The sequence below is a fragment of the Mustela erminea genome, chromosome 20 (assembly GCF_009829155.1).
Source record: "Mustela erminea isolate mMusErm1 chromosome 20, mMusErm1.Pri, whole genome shotgun sequence".
Taxonomy (NCBI): Eukaryota; Metazoa; Chordata; class Mammalia; order Carnivora; family Mustelidae; genus Mustela; species Mustela erminea.
In genome coordinates, this window is record NC_045633.1 from 23,041,711 (window position 1) to 23,062,856 (window position 21,146).

A 21,146-nucleotide genomic window follows, 5' to 3' on the forward strand; every position below is an offset into this window, starting at 1 on the left:
GGCGCCGCTGGGCCGGAAGTGGCGCTCGGCGCCTGCGCGAGCGCTAGTGGCTCACCTGCGGCGGAGCTGTGAATCCGCAGGTGGAAGGAGCCCCGCTGCCCGCCATGGGCCGCAGAAGGGCCGCGCGGAGGCCGGGGGCCGAAGGCAGCCGCGCTCGGCACCCCACGGGCCGCTCCCTGGAGGCCTTCGCCGAGGAGGTGGGCGCTGCGCTGCGCGGTGAGTGGGTGCGATCGGGGGTCGCGGGGTGGGGAGCCGGGGTCTGGGGGCCAGCCCACGAGCTGCGCCTGAGCCTCGGTATCCTTCCGCGCCCCCGTGCAGCGTCCGTGGAACCAGAGGCGGCTGATGACGGGGGCTCCTCCGGCCCGGCGCGGCTACCCTGCACGCTGGCCATGTGGGAGCTGGGCCACTGTGACCCCCGGCGCTGTACCGGCCGCAAGCTGGCCCGCCTGGGTCTGGTGCGCTGCCTGCGCCTGGGCCACAGGTTCGGCGGCGTCGTGCTCAGCCCGGTGGGCTCCCAGTACGTGTCCCCCGCGGACAGGTAGGAGCAGGGCCCGGGGATGGCGGAGTGGGCGGTACCCTGGCACATCCTTCTTGCGGGGCTCCGCGAGGCGTGCGTGTCTAGGTCGCCCACGCTGCCTCCCGCAGGACCTAGTAGTCTCAGTAAACGTGTGTTGAGTGAATAAAGGAGTCTGCTGCAGGAACACACGCTGCTGGGGCTGTTTGGGGGCCGAGGAATGACGTTCTTGTATCCCTGGAGAGGTCAGTCTCCAGGGACGTCGTCTCCAGAACCTAGCCCTCCCCTGCTCCCGACAGACAGCTGGTGGCACAGAGTGGGGTCGCTGTGGTCGACTGCTCCTGGGCCCGCCTGGATGAGACCCCGTTCGGGAAGATGCGGGGGAGCCACTTGCGGCTGCTGCCCCACCTAGTCGCCGCCAACCCCGTGAACTATGGCCGGCCCTGCAAGCTGTCCTGTGTGGAGGCTTTTGCCGCCACCTTCTGCATCTTGGGTGAGTGCCGGCAAGCTGCTGAGTCTGGCCACGCCGGCAGCAGTGTTTTCCACCATCTCCTGCGAGCAGTGTGAGGGTGTGTGGGGCGGTCAAGGTGGACAGGCCAGGACTCCAGTGCCACCTGTCACCCCTCACCTTGCCCTCAGAGAACACATGGTCCCTGTGGAGGCTCGGACAGGCAGCCCCGTGAGAGGGCCTCTGTGAACGGCAGAGGCGAGCGAGCAGCTCGTCTGGACCGCAGGATGGTGTCTGATGGGGAGTTTCAAGTGTGGGGATGGCATTGTGGGTCCCGGAGATACACTTGGGATGGGAGACGGATTGTCAGCATTGTTGGGTTTCTGGTGTCCACGCCGTCAGGCTTCTCGGACCTTGCTGTCATTCTGCTGCGGAAGTTCAAGTGGGGCGAGGGCTTCCTAGACCTGAACCGCCAGCTCCTGGACAAGTATGCAGCCTGCAGCAGCGCGGAGGAGGTGCTCCAGGCCGAACAGGAGTTCCTGGCCCACGCCAAGGAGCGCCCCGAGGAGGAGGAAATCGGTGAGGCCTGGCATGGATGCAAGCCCTCTGGTTGGGAGCCAGGACCATCCAGGCATGCCACACCTCCTTCTGAGAAGCTGAGGGGTGAGGCCTTCCTGCCCCAGCACCTGGGAGGCTCGGTTGTGCTCTGAGCTCACTTGTATATCCCTTTCTTGCTTGCTTCCTCTCTTCAGATCCTTTTGACTTGGATTCTGGGCGCGAGTTTGCAAACCCCAACAGGCCAGTGGCTGGCACCCGGTAGGTCCTTGGGCTTTCCAGGGAACAGTTGAATCTGTCCTCAGCTGGGCTTTTGTGGAGCGAGTGTGCCCTCGGTGAACACACCTGTCCCTTCCAGGCTGCTTGCAGACAGCGGTGACAGCGACAGCGAGGACGAGTCTGAGGGGCACGGCCCTGAAGCTGAGGACGAAGGAGACCATGGCAGCAGCAGCTGCCCTGAGGAGGACAGTCCTCTTGAGCAAGGGGCAAAGGCCAAGGCCCCCGCAGAGGTTTGGGAAGGAATCAAGAAACGGCAGAGAGACTAAACACTGCACACACGTTTATTTTCATGGCGGAGCAATGAGGACTGGAGACACAGCAGAACTTGTGGGGACACAGACAGGCCTAGTAACCTCAGCCCTCACAGCACTGAGCAGCACCAGACTCTGTCCTCATGCATGTGACATGGCTGTGCTTTGGGGTTGTCCAGCCCTCCCAATGAAGCTGCGGGCCAAGGAGACCCCAGTGTGAGCCTGTATCTTTGCTCTTGGTCTGGGGATTGGGGAGGCTTGTGGGGGAGGAGTATGCAGTGAGGCAGGGCCTGCCTGCGAAGGGTGTAGACCGTGGGGTGCCAGGCGTGAGGCTGGTCTAGCATGGGTAGGTGCGGGTAGACACAGAATACGCTGGACAGCTGCGTGCCCAGCACAGAGCTCCTTACATGGACCAACTGCGTGATGTCCCCAGCCTCACAGTGATGCCAGGGGACCCTCTCCCAGGCCTCAGAGCCAGGTGGTGAATGGAGACCTATGCAGTTCTTAAACCTGTCTGTACACCCTCTGGGTAAAGACTTCTGGGTGCCCACCCTCCCCTTTGTCAGAGCCCCTGGGAGCGGTTTCCTGCCACCTTGCTTGGTGCAGACTGAAACCCAAGCTGTCCTGCCTCTTGGCCCACAAGGCCCTGCCACACTCCCAGCCCCAGAAGAGAAGACAGAGCTTCCTCTAAGACGTGCTTTCTGCTATGGTGCTGGTAACATCTGAGAGCAGCCCACCTTTGCTCGGGGCACCCCTGGTCTCACCACTAGTGCCAGTAGCCTCTCCTCCAGCCTGTAGTTGCGACCACCAAAACTGACTCCAGACATGGCCTAACGTTTCCTGGGGAGCTAAGCCACCCCACTGAGAACCCTGCTCTCAAACCAGTGCCTGCCTGCTCTGGGGCCATGGGGGCTGAGCCGGCAGACGGGGAAGCTCACCTCATGGCCAGGCCTGCTCTCTTCTGCGTCCAGGGGCATGGCTGCTGGCCAGGCCCCACCAAGTCAGTCCCCCAGACCTGGCATGGGGTGTGCTGGATGGATTCACGAGGTTCACAGGACACACCACATGGACATGACCAGGTTAGGAAGGAGCGGGAGGGTCAGCTGCTCATGCACACTACACGGTGGGGTGGGGGAGCGAGCCCCAGCTGCACAAAGCTGACGACGGGGCTGGATGAGGACGACGAGGGGACCCATGGAGGGGCTCAAGGGTCTGCTTCCATGCTCTTCTCCAGCTCCTTGAGTTTCTTGACAAACTCCTGCGCCTCCTTGTTGGTGCGGCCCTCCAGCATTCTGAGCGCTGACTTCACTGCCGGCAGGGAGTTGGGGGGGGTGGGGGAGCATGAGCCCCTACCTCCAGCCAGCCCTCTCCCCACCCCCACCCCCGGACCCGCACTTACCCTGGGCTCTGGGCCTGCGCAGGTGCAGGGTGACAGGCTGCCTGGCCCTCGAGCTCCCTCCCACCTGCGGCCGTGCTATGCCACCAATGCTGCCCAGGCTGAGGGCTGCCTCCCCCGCGAAGTCGTTGGTGGACAGCCAGTCGTGGTCCATGACCGTGAACAGCACGCAGGCGCCGCGGCGGCGGCACGCCTCTGCCGGCACGGAGCTGCAAGCGGAGGGCGGTCATCGGAGCCCGGCTCCGGCTGGACTGGCGCGCGAGGACTGCTGGGGCCAGGGCGGGACACTCACAAGTAGAAGAGCTCGTCATACACGGGGTGCAGCGTCCGGCTCTTGACTTGCGTCCTCTGGCTGCGCACCAGCGGGAAGAGGTGCGGCGGGCCCAGCTCCACAATCACGAAAGGGTCGCTCAGGCCTGAAGGGCGCAGCCAGGAGCGGCCGTGAGCCCCGCCGCCCAGCAGCCCTTCAGCCGCGCCCCCGCCGGCGCCCCGCCCCCTCACCATTGGCGTCCAGCGGGGGCAGGTCCGCGGCGTGCAGGACCTCCACCACCAGTCTCTGCTCTGCAGCCTCGTAGTGGCAGCGGACGCTCAGGCGCCCGAAACGGTTCTGCTCCAGGGACCTCTGTGGAAGGGCTCAGGCCAGTGACCGGGGTGGGGGTGGGAGGCGGGGAGCGCGGGGAGAGGCCGAGTGCGCAGCCCCGGGCCTCGCTACCTGCTTGAGCTTGTCCAGGTAGTACTGCTCGATGCACTCGCGGGTGGAGCACTGGTGCAGACGCAGCTCCTCCTCCAGCCTCTGCGGGGCGCACGGGGCGCTGAGCACGGCCCCCAGCGCGCACAAACCCCCCTTGGCCGGAGGCCCCCAGGCCAGGACTCACCTTGTAGCTTCCGTCCCTCAGGCTCTCCAGGGGCAGACCCTGACCCTCCGCGTGGAAAAAATTCACCAGAGCCTGGGGCAGGGCAAGAAGGCAGAGCGGTCAGAGGCACAGCTGTCCGGGGGCCCAAGGCTGAGACTGGTGGACCCGCTTCTCACGCCTCGTGCCCCTCTGAAGCCCCGGGCCAGCGGGGGAGAATGCCAAGGCCCAGGGGCCCAGGTGCTGCTGACACAGTGGGTGGGCGGGCAGGAGATGTCGGGCGGCCAGGATCCCCGAGGACCCCTTCAGGCCTGGAAGTCCAGGCGCCCCGGCAGGGACTGCTCCTCCCCAGGGCCCTACCTCCAGTGCGAAGTGGAAGCGGCCATAGAAGTCCGCGGAGACGTCGAGGTTGGCCCCGAGGGCCTGCAGGATGGCCTGCAGCAGCAGCTCCCAGAGGGCCTCCAGCACCCTGCAGGGACACCCAGCGTGGGCTACAGCACCATGGACCGCACCCTGCCCACCCCCCACACCCCGGACCCAGCCCTACCTGCTCAGGTTCTCCTTGACCAGCGCCGTGTTCAGCAGGGCCAGCTTCTCGTCCAGGTACTTCATGAGTGGGGCCACAGCCTGCAGGCAGCACCCTCAGTGCCAGCCCGCCCACGGGTCCCCCACAGGCCCCCCGCCGGCAGCGCACTCACCTCGTCGTTCTGGATGGAGTCCGGCGACAGGCTGATGTGCTGCACGTACTTCCGGATGTCGGCCACCATCTGCGGGAGGGCAGCGCTCGGCACCCCGCAGCAGGGCACCCAGCAGCCGGCTCCCCCACCTGCCTGCCGGCCCACCCACCTTGGAGGTCAGGTGCGCGGTCACGGTCTGGACCTCCTGCTGCAGGTCTTCGTCCAGGGCCTGTGTGCAGCTGAGCAGGGGCCGCGGGAGCCCCCCTTCCAGTGCCAAGGTCGCCTCCGGCCACGCCAGACCCCGCAGAGCCTGCCCAGCAGCCTTGCGGAGAAGCTCCACGTTGTTGAGCACCACGCAGAGCTGGGGAGGCGGGCCAGGTGTGGGTGAGTGCGCAGGCAGCCCCACGCCGGCCCCACGCAGCCACCAGCACCACCCCCCCGACTTGGCCACCAGCCCGCTCACTGGCTCGCTCACTGCCTCGCCCGCGGCCCCAGGCTGAGCGTCCACCTTCTTCCGCAACAGCTCCGTGTAGAAGAGGGTGGCCTCGCACAGGTCCTAGGGTGAGACACAAGGGGTGGGAGTTGTGGGCTGCGTCCGCTGCTGCTGCTGCCACCCTTCCACACGCTCCCCAAACCCACAGCCACGCACCTGGCTCAGCTGGGTGCCCAGCGCCTGGGCCTGGGCCGGGTCTGGCCACGCCAGGCGGGCCCACAGCTCCTGGATGTGACTAAAGCAGAGGCTGGCAGTGGCAGCGGAGCTGCTGTGCTTGGAGGAGGCATCCGTGGGCTCCAGCTAAGAGGGCGGGAGGAGGCCTGGGTGGCAGGGCAGCCCTGGCAGAGCCCAGCAGCCTCGGGCCTGGGTCTTACTCACTGTGTCCACGTCCACGGCTCCCTGCAGTCTGCACCTGGTCTGGTCCCGCAGCACCTGCAGCCAGAGCTTCACGGCGGGCAGGAAGGGGGCGTGGATGCCAGCCAGAGCAAGGGAGCGGCTGTCACTGCAGCGGGGGCCCGACAGAGCTGGCCCTGACTCAGCCACCCGGAGCCAGCAAAGCCCAGGTGCCCTCCCTCCAAGGCCCCTGTCCCAGGGGCCCCCTACAGGAGGCTGGAGGACAGCCAGAGCGGGGGGGGGGGGGGGGGGGGGGATGGGGGGGATGGGGAGGAGTGGGGATGGGTCTGGGAGGCAAAGAGTGGACAGAGACAGGTGGGGGCGGGTGGAGGGAAGGGGAGAGGCTGGGCAGGGCACCCACCGGCCAGGGAGGCTGCTCCAGAAGCCCTGGATGTCGGCCAGGGTCAGGTACAGCTCGAAGAGCCCCGAGGCCACCTCGAGGGTCAACTTGGGGCTCAGCTCCTCCGTCAGCACCCACGCCTCCTCGGCCACCTGTCAGGATGGTGGAGTCAGGGGCTGTGGGCAGAAAGGAAACCAAGGCGCCCTCCCAGCCAGGGGGCTTCTCCCACTCCCCTCCTCACCAGACGTTCCAGCTGCCGGAAGGTGAGGGTGAAGAAGTCGATCTCGACGATGCTGCGGAACAAACCCCACACACCTGCTTGCCCCACGCCCGGCCTGGCGGCATCCCCGAGGAGCCAGGGCAGGGGCCCCACCTGTGGAAGAGGCTGGCATAGACCCCATAGCAGGACTGCAGATCCTCGTAGACAGCGTCAGCCAGGTGCACCAGCCCAGCGAGGCGCTGCGGCCCCGGCTGCAGGGAAGCGGGGTTCACATGACCTCCAGGCCTGGCCTGCCCCACCCCGCCCCTGTGGCCAGGCCCTCCCTGTGCGGCACCTGCTCCCGAGGACTCTTGCTGTTCAGGAGCCTGTCGTACCACTCACGGTTGCCTCTCTGCAAGACAAGTCACCGAGACGCTGTGAGGAACCGGGGAGGCTAAAAGGGCAGCAGAGAATGGCAGAGCAGGCCGAGCCGGGGGCCAGGGCGGAGTGGGCAACTGGGGGTGGGACACACCTTCAGAGCCGCGGCGATGTCCATGTTCAGCTCCGTCTTGAAGGGGCAGCTCTCGAAGGACGGCTGGAAGAGCTGCATCTTGCTGAGACACCTGGACAGGGCCCACCAGCTGACTGCGGCCGCCCCAGTCCCATGCATCCCCCCCTCCCCGCCCCACCAGCACCGGGGTGGCACCCACTTCAGCAGCAGCTCCAGGCGGTACACAGCTGTGCTGTTGGTGGCTGGGAAATAGTCTCGCAACTGGCGCAGCAGCCGCAGCCCGAACTCGGAGAAGGCAGAGAAGCTGTCAGCCAGGCTCTCCTCCTAGGCACACAGGGCCCGTCAGAGTTGACCCTCTCACGGCCATCCCCACGGGTAGGGGTCGGGGAACAGCCCGTCTGCAAAGGCTTCCTGCAGCCATCCACAGGCCTGGCCCTGCTACTATCTCCCACAGCCTCAGGGCCTTTGCACTACCAGTTCCCCCTGGCCAGTGGCCAGAGCCCACTGCCTTGGCCCCTCAGCTAAGTGAAGGGTACAACCTCCCTCTCCTGGGATTCCACCCCATCCCCCGATCTCAGCAGTGCCCAGTCTTGCTCTGCCCTGGGCCACGAAGTCTATTTTCAAGCTCACACCACCCTGTAGGCCATATGCCCTGTCTGTCCAGCCCACAAGCAGCCCAGGGCACAGCACTTTCAGCCAACGAAGAGGGCGCGCTCTCACCTGATCCTGGGGCAGGGATGACGCCTCCTCCCAGTGTGCCTGCAGGTCCTCCAGCAGCCCCAGCAGGTAGCCATAGTCCAGGGTGCAGGTCTGATGGTGGCGGCTGCTGACCTGCCAGTGCCTGTGGGGGCCAGCCCTGCCGCAGTCAGTGCAGAGTCAAGGAGGCAACCCCCCAGGAGACCCCTTGTGCCCCTTCTACTGCCCCTTCCCATCCCACAGTGCCCTCATGGCACCACCCCTTTTCACCCCTTCCCACTCAAAGCACTCCTACGCCTTCCCTTCCTGCCCCGCCCAACCGCGTCCACACACAACACACAGCACGCCTCTTTCCCCTCCCACAAGACCCCTCCAGCTCCGCCCCTCTCAGCTGCTGCCACTCACAGCACCCCTTCTCGCCCCAGGGGCCCCCCCACCATGCCCCACCTCTTCCAAGACCACGCCCACTTTCTACCTCATTCCCCACAGCCCTGCCCCTTCCCGGGCCCGCCCCTCTTAGCCCGCCCACTGGCAGCGCCTCTTTCCCGCCACAACCCCGCCCCCATCCCCCCGCCCCCCCAACAGCGCAGCCCTCCCACCCGCGGCTCCTCCCCGCGCCCCGCCCACTCACAGCACCGCCAGCTGCAGCGAAGACAGGTTGCTCTGGGCGCCGTGCAGACACAGCACGGTGGCCGCGGGCCCGCTGAGCTCCCCGCGCCAGCTGCTTGAGTCCGGCTGGGAAAGGGGGCAGACGTGAGCGGAAGGAGCAGACGCCATCGCCTCCTGCCCCCGGTGCCCAGCCTCCCCTGCTCTCCCTCCCCAGGCACCAGGTCACCCTGGTCCCTAGGGCGTGGCTACCTCCTGGGACCGGTGCTCGAACTGCAGCAGACGGCTCAGCAGCAGCATGTAGGACAGGAAGCCCGACCGCCCACGCTGGCTCATGCCCGTGTCCCTCTGGAAGGCAGGGCCCACCCGTCACCAGCCCTGCCCCAGCCTGCCAGCAAGGTTGGAGGGCCAGGATGCAGGGCAGGGGACCCCGGAGCTCCCCACCTGTGTGGTGATCAGCTTTAGGACCAGCTGGCAGTCCCCCTGCACTCGGGAGGCGCTGGAGCGCGGTTCCAGCTTGAACCAGCGGTCTTCACCAGCCACAGGCACCTCCTGAGAGAAGGGGGTGCAAACGGGCAGTTCTCCTCCCTGTCCCTCCCACAGACCTCTGCTTCCCACTGAACACAGGCCGCTGGCACACAGTGAGCACTCAGGGGTGCCTGGACACAAGACACCACAGAAAGCTGTTCCTTCCCCCTCCTCTGCCGCATAAGGCCCCCACCCAGCCCAAGAAGGATGGGAGAGGCTGGGGGGGATCACAGGACATAGCCACCAGCAGAGTCCCCGGGGGGAACAGGCCCTGGCCCCCACTCACCCGGATGGGGATGTTGAGACACCCCAAGAAGTCATCCGTGTGGTCCTCTGTGGGCCCTGCTGTCCCATTCGCACGGGCCGACTTGACAATCTGTTTGAAATACCTGAGCAAAGCAAGGTAGATGCCCACCTGGGGTCCCCGGGGAGCCGCCACCTGTTGGCCCATGTCTGGGGGGCCCCCCATCCTACCTGCTCATGCCCTTCAGGCCGATGACTTCGTTCAGCTTCCTGCATGCCTCCACCAGAGACACGTCATCGTCATGGTCCCTAGGGGCGGGCAAGGGGGCAGACCTGGCTTGTCTGGGGCCTGGCTAGGCCCTGAATGTCCCCTCCCACTGCATGTCCCTTGGGCTGCAGGGCCCCGGGGCCTATACCAGATGTCCAGGTGCAGCTGGTCTGTGCTGACGTCCTCGATCTCACTATGAGGAAACAGAGAGATGGCCAGAGGCTGCAGGACGAGCCTCTGCCCAGGGCTGGTGGGCCAAGGAAGGGACAATCCTTAGATTGTCCCTTAGAAGCTCCAGCTTCTAAGACTGGCTGGACGTGAATCCTGACCGTGTGGCCACTGGGGCCAGCACCTTTCTCTGAGACAGTGACGTCCTCTGGAAGCCCATCCTCGGACCAGCCCCGCTCAGATCGCTGGAGCAGGCACTGAGACAGCACGCGTCCTGGCGTAGCAGCCCCCCGTGTCCCCACTCCCACCACCGCTGCCCGGCTGCAAAAAAAGGACTTACAAGAAGAAGTTTTCCTTCCAGACGGGGTTCAGGGTGCTGCTCTTGACCTCGGTGACCTGGATACACTTGGCCGGCAGTGGGCCTCCACGCTTGCTGCCTTTGCGGAAGCTGAAACGCTGCTCCTTGTGCGGGCCTGGCTCCCGTGGGGCGCCCGAGGCCGGCAGGATGCCCAGCATGCAGTAGGGGTCGCTGAAGCCTGAGACGCCACAGGCACCTCAGTCCCCGGCCCCAGGCTGCCCCCTGCCCTCCACAGCCACCAGGCCCGGGCACAGCCAAGTTCCCGGCTGGTCCCCACTCACCATTGGGGTCTTTGGCCAGCAAGTTCTTGGCACGCATGACAGAGACTTTCAGGGCGTATGTGGGGGCCTGTGGGCCGAGGGTGCCGAGGGGCCGCTTGAGGGAGGATCTGTGGGGCCAGGCCAGGGCCCCGCGCTGTGCCCTCTCCACCCCCAAACCCTAGACCTGCGGCTGGTCAGCGTCTGCCCACCCTGTGTGGCAGCCCCACCTTGGCCTTCTTCACGCGTTCAATGGCCTTGGCATGCTCGTCGGAGCTTGTACCAAACACCTGTAGAGGACGGGCAGGTGTGAGGGCCCAGGTACCCCCTAAAAAGAGCCGCCCAGTCTCCTGGGGGCCACACAGGAGAGGAGAAAGATGCATTTGTCTATCCATCCATCCTCTGTGTGTCCGTGTGTCTGTCCATTGCCCCATCCTTCCAGGGATGCCAATCAGCCTGTATGTGTGTCTGCCTGGACACACACGTGTGTGTAGGGGGTGTTCTGTATGTGGGCCAAGCCTGCATTATTTGGGTGAGGGGGACAACACCAGGTAGAGAACAGGGCTGGGAGAGACAGTGGGCTCCGTTCTCCCGAAAGCAGGGCAGGGAGGGGCCGGGCTGGGCCAGCAGGGAGGAAGGAACTGGTGGGACTCACCTGCTGCAAGTAGCCCAGGAGGGTCTCCTGGTCATCCACCTGGTCAGGACCCATGGTCCCCGCCCGGTAAAGGACTGTGTACAGGGCTTCCTCATAGAGCATCTCCACCTATGGGCAGGGAGCAGGGCATGCCCTGAGTCCCAGCCAGCCCACCCCTGTCCCCCCGAGCCCTGGCCACTGGGGGTCCAGGCACCTTGCTCCCCCCCACCCTACCCCGGCATCCCAGCTCCCAGGAGCTCCGCCCACCGGCAGAGACAGGTCCCAGCATCCATACAGTTGTACCTGCCCAGGGCAGGGGTCTGACCCCCGACTTACCGGCTTCCATGGGGAATTCTAGTCCTCACCCCCACCACCTTTGCTGTCCGCCCGTCCCCAGGACCTGAGCATGGCACACAGGAAGTGCTCTTGGATCTCCCTGGACCCAGACCCCTGTCCCCTTTACCTCCTCCTGGGTTAGGGCTCTCAGGCCACGGCTGGGGTCCACGGGCTCGGCAGGGGCTGGTGAACCACTGCGTAAGAGGACCTGTGAGGGCGCTCGGGTAAGGGCCTCCTGTGGGGACCACTCCAGGGAGGGGAGGAGTTGAGGTGCAGAGGTGGGGGCAGGGGGGCAGTGGGACAGCCCAGCGTGGTGCCCCCACACCGGGCAGCAGCACCAGCCGTCCTCACCTCGGGGCAGGGAAGTCCCTGTCTGCCTTCGCCCTTCTTCAGAATGAGACGCATGTGCGCGAAGAACTCCACACCGTCCCCGGGTTTCCTGCAGAGGGAGGCCGGGCCGAGGGTCAGCAGGTCCTCCCTGAAGCTCAGGGTTCCCGGCATGTGCCTGCCCCCCCAACCCAGGGCCAGCCACCGGCCCCTACAACTTGAGGGGACTGCCTGGGTCTCCGCTTGTCCCAGGGCTCAGTCCGATGTCCAAGGCGTGGACCCCGCCCCCTGCAGGCCTTGGGTTCAGACTCTCCTGGGCTCCCCCCAGAGGCTGTGCTAGGGCAGCGGGAGAGTGGGCGCCAGTGAGAGAAGGGCAGCCAGGTGCACGTGACCATACGGGACGGGGGGGGGGGGCACCCACCAAGCCCCTGCAGCGGTGGGCTCCTGTGGATCAGCGCCAGTGCTCCCCTGCTCCCCCTCGGTCCTCCGGCGGAAGGATGGGCGCACCTGCACCTGCCTGAGCACACTGCTCTTGATCTCCAGCAGGGTCGTCATGGCGGGGGGTCTGCGGGCAGAGAACACGGCCGTAGCCTCTGACATCCAGCGGCCAGCAGCTTGGCCGTGCTGGCCCCAGCCACCACAGGTGCACAACCAGCAATGGTCCAACCAGCCACAGACCGACGGTGGCAGGGCGCTGCCTCCCGATGGGGCTGCCCACGGCACAGGAGGGGGCACCCGAGCCTCCCCAGAGCACCCCCTCCCTCGCTGCTGGATGGCACTGGGCACCCTGGGGGCCATGTGCACTCCTGCTGGCAACCTGGGGCCAGTCCCTTGGTCTGAGTCTTCATGGCCTGTTTGCAAAATGGGGCACCCCTGCTGCGTTGCGCTGGGGACTGTAAGTTGATTGGTAGGTTGGTCGATTGAGCCTGGCACAGCCCTCACTCTGTGGCTGGGAGCTGCTGGGCTCCAGCCCATCCTGCCACACCCCCACCCACTACCCATCAGGGGGGGGGTGTGTCCCCTGGCTGTGTCCCTGGAGTCGGAGGACACCTCAGCAGCAAGGGCCTGTGTGTCCTGGGGGCTCTGCTCTGTGCAGACAGAATGCGGACAGGCAGGCTTGGAGGACAAATCCACCACCCTGCAAAGGGCTGAGTCCAGGCATCTCCGAGTGTGCATCTCCGAGTTGGGGACAACCTGCTGTCCAGGACTCCCCTGAGGAGTGTGTCCGTGTGCATTCGTTCTCATCCGCAGTCTCCCCCGCCCTGCCAACCACCGTCACACTGGCTCACCTCCTCCAGGGGGTTCAGGATCCCCTGCAGACCCAGAGGCAAGGGCAGCGGGACCACAGAGCTGCCGCGGGGCATCTTCCACAGCACTGGCTGGTCCAGGCACCCACCTCTCTCCTGGCCCACCCAACAACCTGTGCCTCCCCCCAAATCCCAAGGTCTCCTTGTGCCCCTGTTGGAAGCCATCAAAGTGCTGACCCCCTGGCCAGGCTGACTCCTCCACTCTGTGCCTACCCCTTGGTCTCCCTGCCCCAGGCTTGCCAGCCTCTGGTATATGGCACACATCATGTTCTCCTCAGTGTACCACAGGACCTTTGCACTTGCTGCCCTGGTCCCCCTTCCTGGCAGAGCTCACCCGTCCACTCACTGCGGGAACCTCAAGGCAGGCCCAGCCTGTGCAGAGGAGCACTATCATCTTGCTGATGAAAGAGAAGTGGGCACTCAGCTGGGTGCAACAATTCTGGCCCCAGATCTCCCAGGCAGTTCGTGGCAGGAGAGCCAGGAAAGCATCCCCCCTCCCGCCTAGTGTGCCCAGGCCAGCGCCCCAGGGATCATGCCCATATCCCTGCAAGTCCCTAGGGAACACCAGCTCCCTCCTCCTCTGCACCTTATGCCCTGGTGGGAGCGCTGGAGCCCGGGCATGCTGGCCACTTCCCGAGTCCTGACCGAATCCCTGCCCTGCGCTGCATCTGTCTCTCTATGGCCCCAGGGCTACCATCCCTGCTCTGTGCCCCCGGCCAGCTCAGCCCACCCAGGCAGCATGCAGCCTGCTCCCTGAAGCCCCAGCACCAGTCCTGTGGGGCCTTGGGGAGTGCTGGGCTCCGAGGGTCTCATCTGAGCAGCCCAAGAGCTGGGGACAGAAAGGGCTGCGGGCTCCGACTCTGAAATGAGGCCCTGCTTTCCCTTCTCAGACTGACCACTGCCTGCCCCGGGGGGGGGGGGGCTTCCTGCAAAGATGGGGGGGTGTGAGGAGGCTGGTGCTGCAACGTGGAGGTGCTGTCCTACAGGCCATCAGCAGTGAGGTTATCGGGGCCCCCTTCCCCTCTCTAGCTGTGGGGAAGCAGCGGCTACCCCCGCAGCCCCTCAAAGCCGGGTAGCAGCCAGTGCTTGAGCTGTTGCCAAGGCAACCGCCAACTGCGTCTGCCGAGTGACAGGGGCTACAGGGGCTCACGGACCCAGAGACAGACATGACGCAGTAGCCAAGTGGCCACAGAGTCGGGGTGCCTCCCTGAGAATAAAACGCTCAAGACAGAGGGAGAGCTGCCCCACCCCATAATCTCAGCCCCAGAAAGGGGGTGCTGCTCTGCTCCCCTCATCTACCTGGAGAAACTGAGGTCTCGGGCTTAGAAGCTTATGTGAGGCCACAGAGCCCGCAAGTGGCCAGGGACAGAGCCCACCTCCAAATTCAGTGTCCAAGCTCTAAGCTCCTGGCACATCCTGAGTTCTGGGGCCCAAGGAGGTTAGCCTCTGGCTCTGTGGCACCTGGCACTGGACAGGGGCAAAAGTGGCATCCGGGCACAGGTGTCTGGGAAAGATGGCTCATCTCTGGGTGCCCAGACACTCGTCCTGTTTCCCTGGAAACGGTCCGCCACTCCGGCACTGACACTGCAGCACACAGTGGCCTGGTCCCGGGAACCAGTCAGCTCCTTGCCCAGAGATGCACGGTGTGAGTGCACGGCTGACCCCCAGGAAGCCCCTGCCGGCCGCAGGGCCCCTCGGTCTGTCTGCCAGGCCCCAGGAGAACTCTTCCCTGAGTTCTGTGTATCTCTGGTCCCCCTGGGCTGGGCAGCAGCATGGAACAAGATGGGCCCGCATCCTTGCTCATGCCCGGCCACCAGGGCCAGGATCCCAGCCCTGCTTGTCCAGTAGGCAAAGTGAGGCTGGCCAAGGACCTGAATGTCACACTGACATGGGGGCCAAGCCAATATGAACATGTCCACCTTGTCCCCTGGCTGACCCCAAGGCCCAGGCTGAATGGGAAGTGGGAACCCTACAAAGTGAACCCCCCATCCCATCTCACACCCCGGGGCTGGGTGAGCTGCCTGGAGCCTGGACTCCAGCCAGGGACTCTGAGCCACACTGTCTCCTAGCCCACCTGGGGGCTTAGGTGGCACCAAAGCAGCTGGTGATGGGGGCAGCTGAGCCAGAGAGCCAGGCTTTCTCCCTAGCTAGAGTCCCCTGTGGCCCCTGGCCACCCCCACAGTGAATAAATAACTTTATGATCAACATCTCAGAGCACTACATCCCTTTGTACCAAGATTTGGTCCCTGGAGACTTGCAGGCAGGGGTCCTCCGCGGCTACCCTGTGTGTGTAGGGGGAGTGACAGGGTATCTGGCCCCACATGCTGGTCTCCATGTCACCCTCTTGGTCTTCTCTTCCCAGCCCATCCGCCTTCACTTTTCCTATTGGATTTCCAGCTGTCGCCTTCCGATGGCTCCCTAGACAGCCTGAGCCCTGGGGAAGGGCCTGGGAACGTGCATTTTGAGCAGCTCTGCAGTCCGACCTAAAGCCGTGTGAGGCGCGAGATCCACTGCAAAGGGCCACCCAGATACTTCTAGAACGAAAACCGAGGCCCCTCCGTCCGAATTTCCTGCGAGGCTCCCTCCCGCGCCTTTACTCACCTGTCTCCACCGCGACGTCCCTCCCGCCTGGCTCACGCACATCCCTTCCCTCTGCCCCTTCCCGCCCCGCCCCCCCTCCCCCCGTGCCGCCACAGAAGCCTCGGGGCCCCCCAGTTCCGTCGAGGTCTTTCCCTCCTCGATGAGGGGGGCGGGTCTGCGGGCCGCTTAGAAGCCTGGTGAGTGCGCATTGTTTTTACCGCTCGGGCCCCCGGAGGGGTTTCGTGAAGACCAGGGGTCCTCAGACGACGGGCGGCGGGGAGGGAGGGAGCGGCGCCGGCGGCATCTGCCCCCCGGGAAAACCCGCGGGGCGGCACGGAGGTCCCCAGCCCAGACCCACCTGCGGCCTCCATGGGGTATGGGACAGCGGGGTCGGAGGGGCGTCCTGCCGCCCCCCCCCAACTCGACTCCTGCCGGCTCCGGCGCTCCTGAAGACGCGGGCCGACAGAAGCGCCAGGGACCCGTCCCTCCGAGCACGCGGCGGCCTCAGTTTCCCCGCAGCGGGGGGCGCGCCTTCCCACTTGCCGTCGCCCTCCTCCTCGGGGGGGCCTCCCCGCGCCCATCGGGGTTCGCAAACGCAGGGGCCGGGCCGGGCGCGCGGCGGCGGCGGCAACGGCCGCCCGGAGTCCGAGCACTCACCGTGGGCCGGGGGCGCGGTGTCCGGGGGTCCGGGGGTAGCGAGCTGGGGAGACGCCGCGCTCGGCACCTGCTCCACGGACGCCGGGCACAGCGCGCTGGCAGCCGCGCCGACGACTGAGAGCTGCGGGGGCGGGGCCTGGCTGCGAGCCCCGCCCCCGGCCCGCCCCCGCCACTCCCCCCCGCCCCTTCCGCGACCCCGGCTCCGGGACCCTGCAGCGCGCACGCCGGCTGCCAGGGTAGTCGGGCCCGGGAGCCCCCGTACCTGGGCGCGGAGGGGGCGCGGGGCGGGGAGCGGCTTCTGCTGGGTCAGGACCCCCTCCCCGGGGACCCTCGGCTGGCCAAAGTCGCAAAAACCGAGCGAGACCCGCCCGGGCCGCCGCGCAGACTTTTCTCGAAGGGCCTCCCCGCCCAGGCTCTGACCGCTGCAGGCATCTTCCCGGGGCGCTCCCCACACCGCGTCACCTGTTGGGCCAGCGTCCGCACGCCGCAGGGGAGACCCCCGTCGCCCCAGTTGGGAGGGTGCGGGGTCTCGCCAGCTGGTAGCTCCAGGCCCGCGCGGGACCCTGCGCCTGCGCCCTTCCTTGCCCACCCCGGGGGCCTCGCCTTGTGTGCGCCTGGCTAGCTCCAGAGAACGGTGGCTCCCTGCTGATCCCAGCAGTCTGGGCCGGCCCACCAGTCCTTTCCGACGAGCTCCCGGTGGCGCTGGGGGATCATCAGCGGACCTGGTACTTAGGGAATCCGCCGATCTGGAGATTTTTAATAAAGATTTTATTTATTTGACAGAGAGATATCACAGGTAGGCAGAGAGGCAGGCAGAGAGAGGGAAGCGAGCTCCCCGCTGAGAAGACAGCCCGATGCGGGGCTCGATCCCAGGACCTTGAGATCATGACCTGAGCTGAAGGCAGAGGCTTTAACCCACTGAGCCACCCAGGCGCCCTGGAGATGTTTTTAACCCCAAGTACCTTTTCTCTAATGGTGGGGGCCCAGGCAGTGCCAGAAATAGAAAGGCCCAGAACACACTCCAGCTCAGTCCAGGGCAAGGACAAGGTTTGCTGGCAGGAGGCCAGGGGTAGGCTGAGCTGAGCGCCAAAGGTGGGGTTCCAGAACAGCCACTCGAAGGGAGGGAGCTCAGACGCAGCTGGGCACCAGGCTGTGACCCTCCCACGTTGCAGCCCCATTCTGCCCACTTGGTGGAGTTCAGGGAGGGAGTGTGGCAACAGCATGGCCCTGGGGGGACCCGGCACCTCTCCCATCACCCCGGGATGGGACGGACAGGGCTCTGAGGGGGACACCACCTGTTGCAGCTCCCAGGTCCGGACCCATACGGGTCCACACTGCCTTGGAGGAGACGTGGCATTCCCAGGGTGGGTTCGGCTTCTGGAAGCTCTCTGCCTGTGGGCCCTGCTTCCATCCTGGCCCAGCACAGCCAGCACAGGGGGATAGAGATGCTCAGGAACACACCTTGACTGCTTGGAACGAAGCTGAGCACAGGACGGGGATTGCGGAGGGAGCAGCTGCTGCTCTCCCCTGGGGGCTGGCAGGTCCTGAGCTAGGATCTCAGAGCCCACGCCCCCCCCCCCAACCCCTGCAGTCCTTCGTGAGCTTCTGCCAACCTGTTGGAACAAACACGGGCCTGGTTGCCATGGTGATCATAATGGCTTTGGAGTGAAGAGATGAGATCCCACAGCCGCTATAAACAGGAAGTTAGGAGGGGCTGCTGCCAAGGGAGGGAACCCTGCTCGCACCCACATCCCCTGTCCCTTGGGGAGCATGGGGCTGGGGTCCAGCAGCACAGAGGCCCCAGCCCTAACCCTGTGGCCTGTTGGGGTGGAGGCCTGTTGGAGACCTCACCACCCTCTTTGACAGATAAGAAAGCTATATCCTGGGGAGGGGAAGGGCTGTTCCCGGGCCACAAAGCAACTGGCTGGGTCCCGAGCCCGGCCCTGGACCTCAGTTTCCCCAGAAAATCCCCCGGGCCTCCATCCACAAACACTGCCTGGGAAGGGAGAGATGGGCCCATTCTTGCCCACTCCCGTCCTCCTCCCAGAGGACCTCAGTCAGGCCTCTGTCCCGTCACACCCCTCTGCTGCCCTGGACCTCAGTTTCCCTTTTGTTGGTGAAATGGACGTAGCGGGACGCTTGGGTGGCTCAGTTTGTTGGACGACTGCCTTCGGCTCAGGTCATGATCCCGGAGTCCCGGGATCGAGTCCCGCATCGGGCTCCCAACTCCACGGGGAGTCTGCTTCTATCTCTGACCTTCTCCTCGCTCATGTTCTCTCTCACTGTCCCTCTCTCAAATAAATAAATAAATAAAAATCTTAAAAAAAAAAAAAAAGAAAAAAAAAGAAATGGACGTAGCAACGGCACCCACCCCTCAGCAAGGGGACGGGGGGGGGTCTCATCGAGGAGGCGGTACTGGGTCAGGTCCACATGGGACGGTACCCATGGCCATGGCTGCCCTCGGGGCACTCAGTTCCCACCTCTGTAGGTGTGGGGGGGTGATCCCACAGCAAGGAGAGAGGGTGGGGAGGGGGCAATGTGGAACACACATATTTCACAGCAGGAGTTGGGGCACAAAACCTCACCTAGAGAGATCAGGCTCAGCAGGACTGGTGGAGAGGTGGGGTTCACCTCCTCTGGGCTCTGGGCAGGCAGGGGGTGCGGCTTTCCCTCCGTAGGGCCAGGAGAGAACCCCCAGGCTCTGGACAGATGCTCGGCAGCTGGAGGGCAGGGAGAAGGGCAGCCCCGGAGCTGAGGGGGCGTCTCTGGAAGGCCACGCCAGCCCTCATGGTTCAGAGACGTTTGGAGCACCTGGCCGGCTCTGTCAGTGGAGCGTCCAACTCTTGATCTCCCAGTGTAGGTTCAAGCCTACATAAAAAAATAAAATTTTAGAGTAAGAAAATGGAGTAGCTTGACCTCATGCCCTCTGGTGGCAGCCCTTGGAATTGCAGGCAGAGCCCCTAGCAGGCAGGCTCCTCCCACCAGCTCCCGTCTGTTCCTGGGCACCTGTCAGGTGTGAGGGGGAGGGCAGCCATGGAGAATGGCGGGAGCAAAGCCCAGGGACTTGGACCAGGGCACTCAGGACCGCAGGAATGCGTCCCATTGCCTGTGCCATCTGGGTGGTTCTGCCAGTAGAAGATGTGGCCCCAGGTGGGAGGGGTCATGTCACCAGAAGCCAACACCTGCACAGGTGAAGCCTGCACCAGGTCAGGGTGGTCTTGGGCTTCAGGCTCAGGTGCCACTGTGGGCCTGAGGTTTCCGTGGGGCTGGGGGAGGGGGCGGGAGCGGAGCAGCGGGCCCACACAGGGCTCCACAGGTCTCTGTGGGGGCCAGCCTCCTCGCCGCAGAGTGCTGTCCACTGTCTGTCCACTGAGCCTGCCCATCAGCTTCTGGCCCAGAGGCAGGTGTGTGGGGCCACCTCCCAGCAAGGCCCCTTCTGCACTCACTCCTCTGTGAGGGGCCGTGGAGGGGGCAAAGGTCGTGCGCCCCATCAGGAGGCAGAGATGGGGGAGCTGAGTACCCAGCACCCTCCTCTGCACAATGGAGGGCCCAGGTTCTGAGGCTCCAGGAGCGGGAGGGGCAGCATGAGCACCAAGGGCCCTTGTCTTCAGGAGGGTGCTGAGTAGGTCCCCTGGAAATGGAGAGGTCAGGGAGGGAGAACCGAGGCCTTGGACCCGCAACTTCGTGACAGGTGCTGGGTTCCTTGGGTCTGGGGACAGCAGGGTGGACGGGACCGAGTACTCCCGCCCTGTCCCACCCCATGGTCTTAAGCCAGCCCCCTCAGTCAGGGCCAGGGCCTTTGCAGATGGGATCCCAGCATCTGGAGGACTCTAGACAAGACTTGGGCCACAGCAACAGGAAAGCCCCCAGACCCAGCACCAAGGTCAGCTGGGGACAGAGCCTAGACCAGCATTTCTCAGGCCCCTCCCTGCTGGAGCAGGCTCAGACTGGTTCTAGGCGGCCCAAGCCAGTGTTCAGCCTGGCCCTCCAACCTCCGCCAGGCAACTTGTCGTCATGGCAACCTCAAAATGGGGGCTGCCCGTCCGCAGAGCCTGAGCTGCACCCAGAGGCTTCCGGCAGCCCCACCAGGTAAGGAGGCAGCTTTGCACACTGGACAGGTGTGAGGGTGCAGATCTGGCCTGGGCGAGAACATCCTGGGAGGCCAGGGGGACTCTTGGGGACCCACTGCCTTTCCAGCCCTGGCCAGGTTTTCCCAGGAGCCCCAAGGCCAGGCCGGAGCCCCAGGCCATCCTGGACGAAGTGCTGGAGTCTGAGTTGAGGACTCACATGCAGCTGGGCATTCCCGGGGGAGGCCCACCCCAGGAGTCAAGGCCAGCTTGGGGTCCCAGGGGGGACGCCCTGCTCTAGCAGGCCTGGGAGATGCAGGGGGCCCTTGGCCACAGGGCCAAAGTCAGCACAGGATGTGTGCCTGGTCTCCAGGGGGTCCACAGGGGCATTCCACCCTGGCTCCAGGGTCACTGGCACCACCCTCCCCCCACTGCAAACCCCTGAGAGTCTGAGGCGGAGGGGTTGGGGGCAGGAAAAGGACACACCCTACAGGCAGCACTTTGTGGAAATGTTTTTAATTGGAGGGTTCTTAGATACAGTGGTTTATGTACTGCCCACAATTCCTTACTAATCATCCGGCGCCCCATGCTGGGAACACACTCTCAACCCTCACGTCGGAAACAGGACACGCACGTTGCATACTCCTGTTACAAGAGTCACATCTTTATTAAGCCAAGGACTGTGGCACAAAAGGACATTTCATTAGTGGAAATCATGACAATCTGCTAGAAACATTGATTACTTCAGAATGTTTCAACTAGAAAATATATTGAATTTCCATATATATTAACCATATACATGTGCAGCCGTTACTAAGTGTCGCTCAGTCATTACAAAATAAGACATTCTGGGAGAGGCTACAGACACACAAGCCAGCTGAGTCCCCAGGAAGGCCATCTGTATCAGAACAAATCACCAACATCAAACGTCCAGCTTCGTCTGGCTAAGCGAGCAAGCAAGGCACTGGGACCTCGGAGCCACGCAAGAACTGTGGCCGAGGAGCCTCCGGACACGGCCTTCAACCTCTGCGGCCATCCTGCCGCTGGGCCGTGTCCCGATGCCCTTCCTGACCAAGGGCCCTTGTGATGGGCCCTCCCGCCCTGGCTCGGTCTATGCGCTGGAACCACAGGTGAGCCGTTGAGAGTCCCCGGAGCGGGGGATGGGGGAAAGGTGAGGTCAGCTAGTGCAGGGCCCTGAGCTCACCCG

General features: G+C 64.9%; 2 protein-coding genes across 8 annotated transcripts; one reads left to right on the forward strand and one right to left on the reverse strand.

Annotated features, from left to right (window-relative positions):
• Nucleotide 1: 1 nt before the first annotated feature.
• TSR3 (TSR3 ribosome maturation factor) lies at nt 2-2,256 on the forward strand. 2 transcript variants are annotated; one of them, XM_032327537.1, is made up of 6 exons: nt 2-216; nt 319-538; nt 814-1,007; nt 1,365-1,625; nt 1,715-1,778; nt 1,876-2,256. In XM_032327537.1, exons 1-6 carry the CDS (start codon nt 105-107, stop codon nt 2,060-2,062), a joined length of 1,038 nt encoding a protein of 345 aa, XP_032183428.1. In that variant the 5' UTR covers nt 2-104; the 3' UTR covers nt 2,063-2,256. The 2 variants fall into 2 exon arrangements, with proteins under 2 accessions (XP_032183428.1, XP_032183429.1); XM_032327538.1 differs by having other exon boundaries at nt 1,365-1,541.
• On the reverse strand, nt 2,060-18,794 carry BAIAP3 (BAI1 associated protein 3). Of its 6 annotated transcripts, none has more exons than XM_032327521.1 (34): nt 18,458-18,794; nt 11,750-11,893; nt 11,353-11,440; nt 11,129-11,209; nt 10,687-10,794; nt 10,262-10,321; nt 10,056-10,122; nt 9,757-9,952; nt 9,397-9,441; nt 9,212-9,289; nt 9,024-9,126; nt 8,654-8,761; nt 8,462-8,557; nt 8,235-8,338; nt 7,628-7,748; nt 7,107-7,231; nt 6,929-7,019; nt 6,752-6,808; nt 6,571-6,668; nt 6,439-6,490; nt 6,219-6,349; nt 5,843-5,966; nt 5,621-5,764; nt 5,435-5,527; nt 5,141-5,332; nt 4,993-5,061; nt 4,842-4,921; nt 4,655-4,763; nt 4,319-4,390; nt 4,156-4,236; nt 3,945-4,065; nt 3,736-3,859; nt 3,447-3,652; nt 2,060-3,355 (listed from the first exon to the last, which is right to left on the reverse strand). In XM_032327521.1, exons 2-34 carry the CDS (start codon nt 11,881-11,883, stop codon nt 3,252-3,254), a joined length of 3,462 nt encoding a protein of 1,153 aa, XP_032183412.1. In that variant the 5' UTR covers nt 11,884-11,893; nt 18,458-18,794; the 3' UTR covers nt 2,060-3,251. The 6 variants fall into 6 exon arrangements, with proteins under 6 accessions (XP_032183412.1, XP_032183413.1, XP_032183415.1 ...); XM_032327522.1 differs by lacking the exon at nt 18,458-18,794 and adding an exon at nt 15,873-15,985; XM_032327524.1 differs by lacking the exon at nt 18,458-18,794 and adding an exon at nt 15,574-15,591.
• Nucleotides 18,795-21,146: the final 2,352 nt, after the last annotated feature.

What these genes read in the sequence shown, in the direction of transcription:
- TSR3 (XM_032327537.1), top strand. Translation starts at nt 105, where the DNA reads ATGGGCCGCAGAAGGGCCGCGCGGAGGCCGGGGGCCGAAGGCAGCCGC. An exon ending in CGCCACCTTCTGCATCTTGG is followed by an intron (nt 1,008 to 1,364) that starts GTGAGTGCCGGC and finishes CCACGCCGTCAG; the next exon opens with GCTTCTCGGACCTTGCTGTC. An exon ending in TCCTTCTGAGAAGCTGAGGG is followed by an intron (nt 1,626 to 1,714) that starts GTGAGGCCTTCC and finishes TCCTCTCTTCAG; the next exon opens with ATCCTTTTGACTTGGATTCT.
- BAIAP3 (XM_032327519.1), bottom strand. Translation starts at nt 11,928, where the DNA reads ATGTCAGAGGCTACGGCCGTGTTCTCTGCCCGCAGACCCCCCGCCATG. An exon ending in TGGGCACCCAGCTGAGCCAG is followed by an intron (nt 5,528 to 5,620) that starts GTGCGTGGCTGT and finishes GTCTCACCCTAG; the next exon opens with GACCTGTGCGAGGCCACCCT. An exon ending in TGAGGGACGGAAGCTACAAG is followed by an intron (nt 4,237 to 4,318) that starts GTGAGTCCTGGC and finishes TGCGCCCCGCAG; the next exon opens with AGGCTGGAGGAGGAGCTGCG.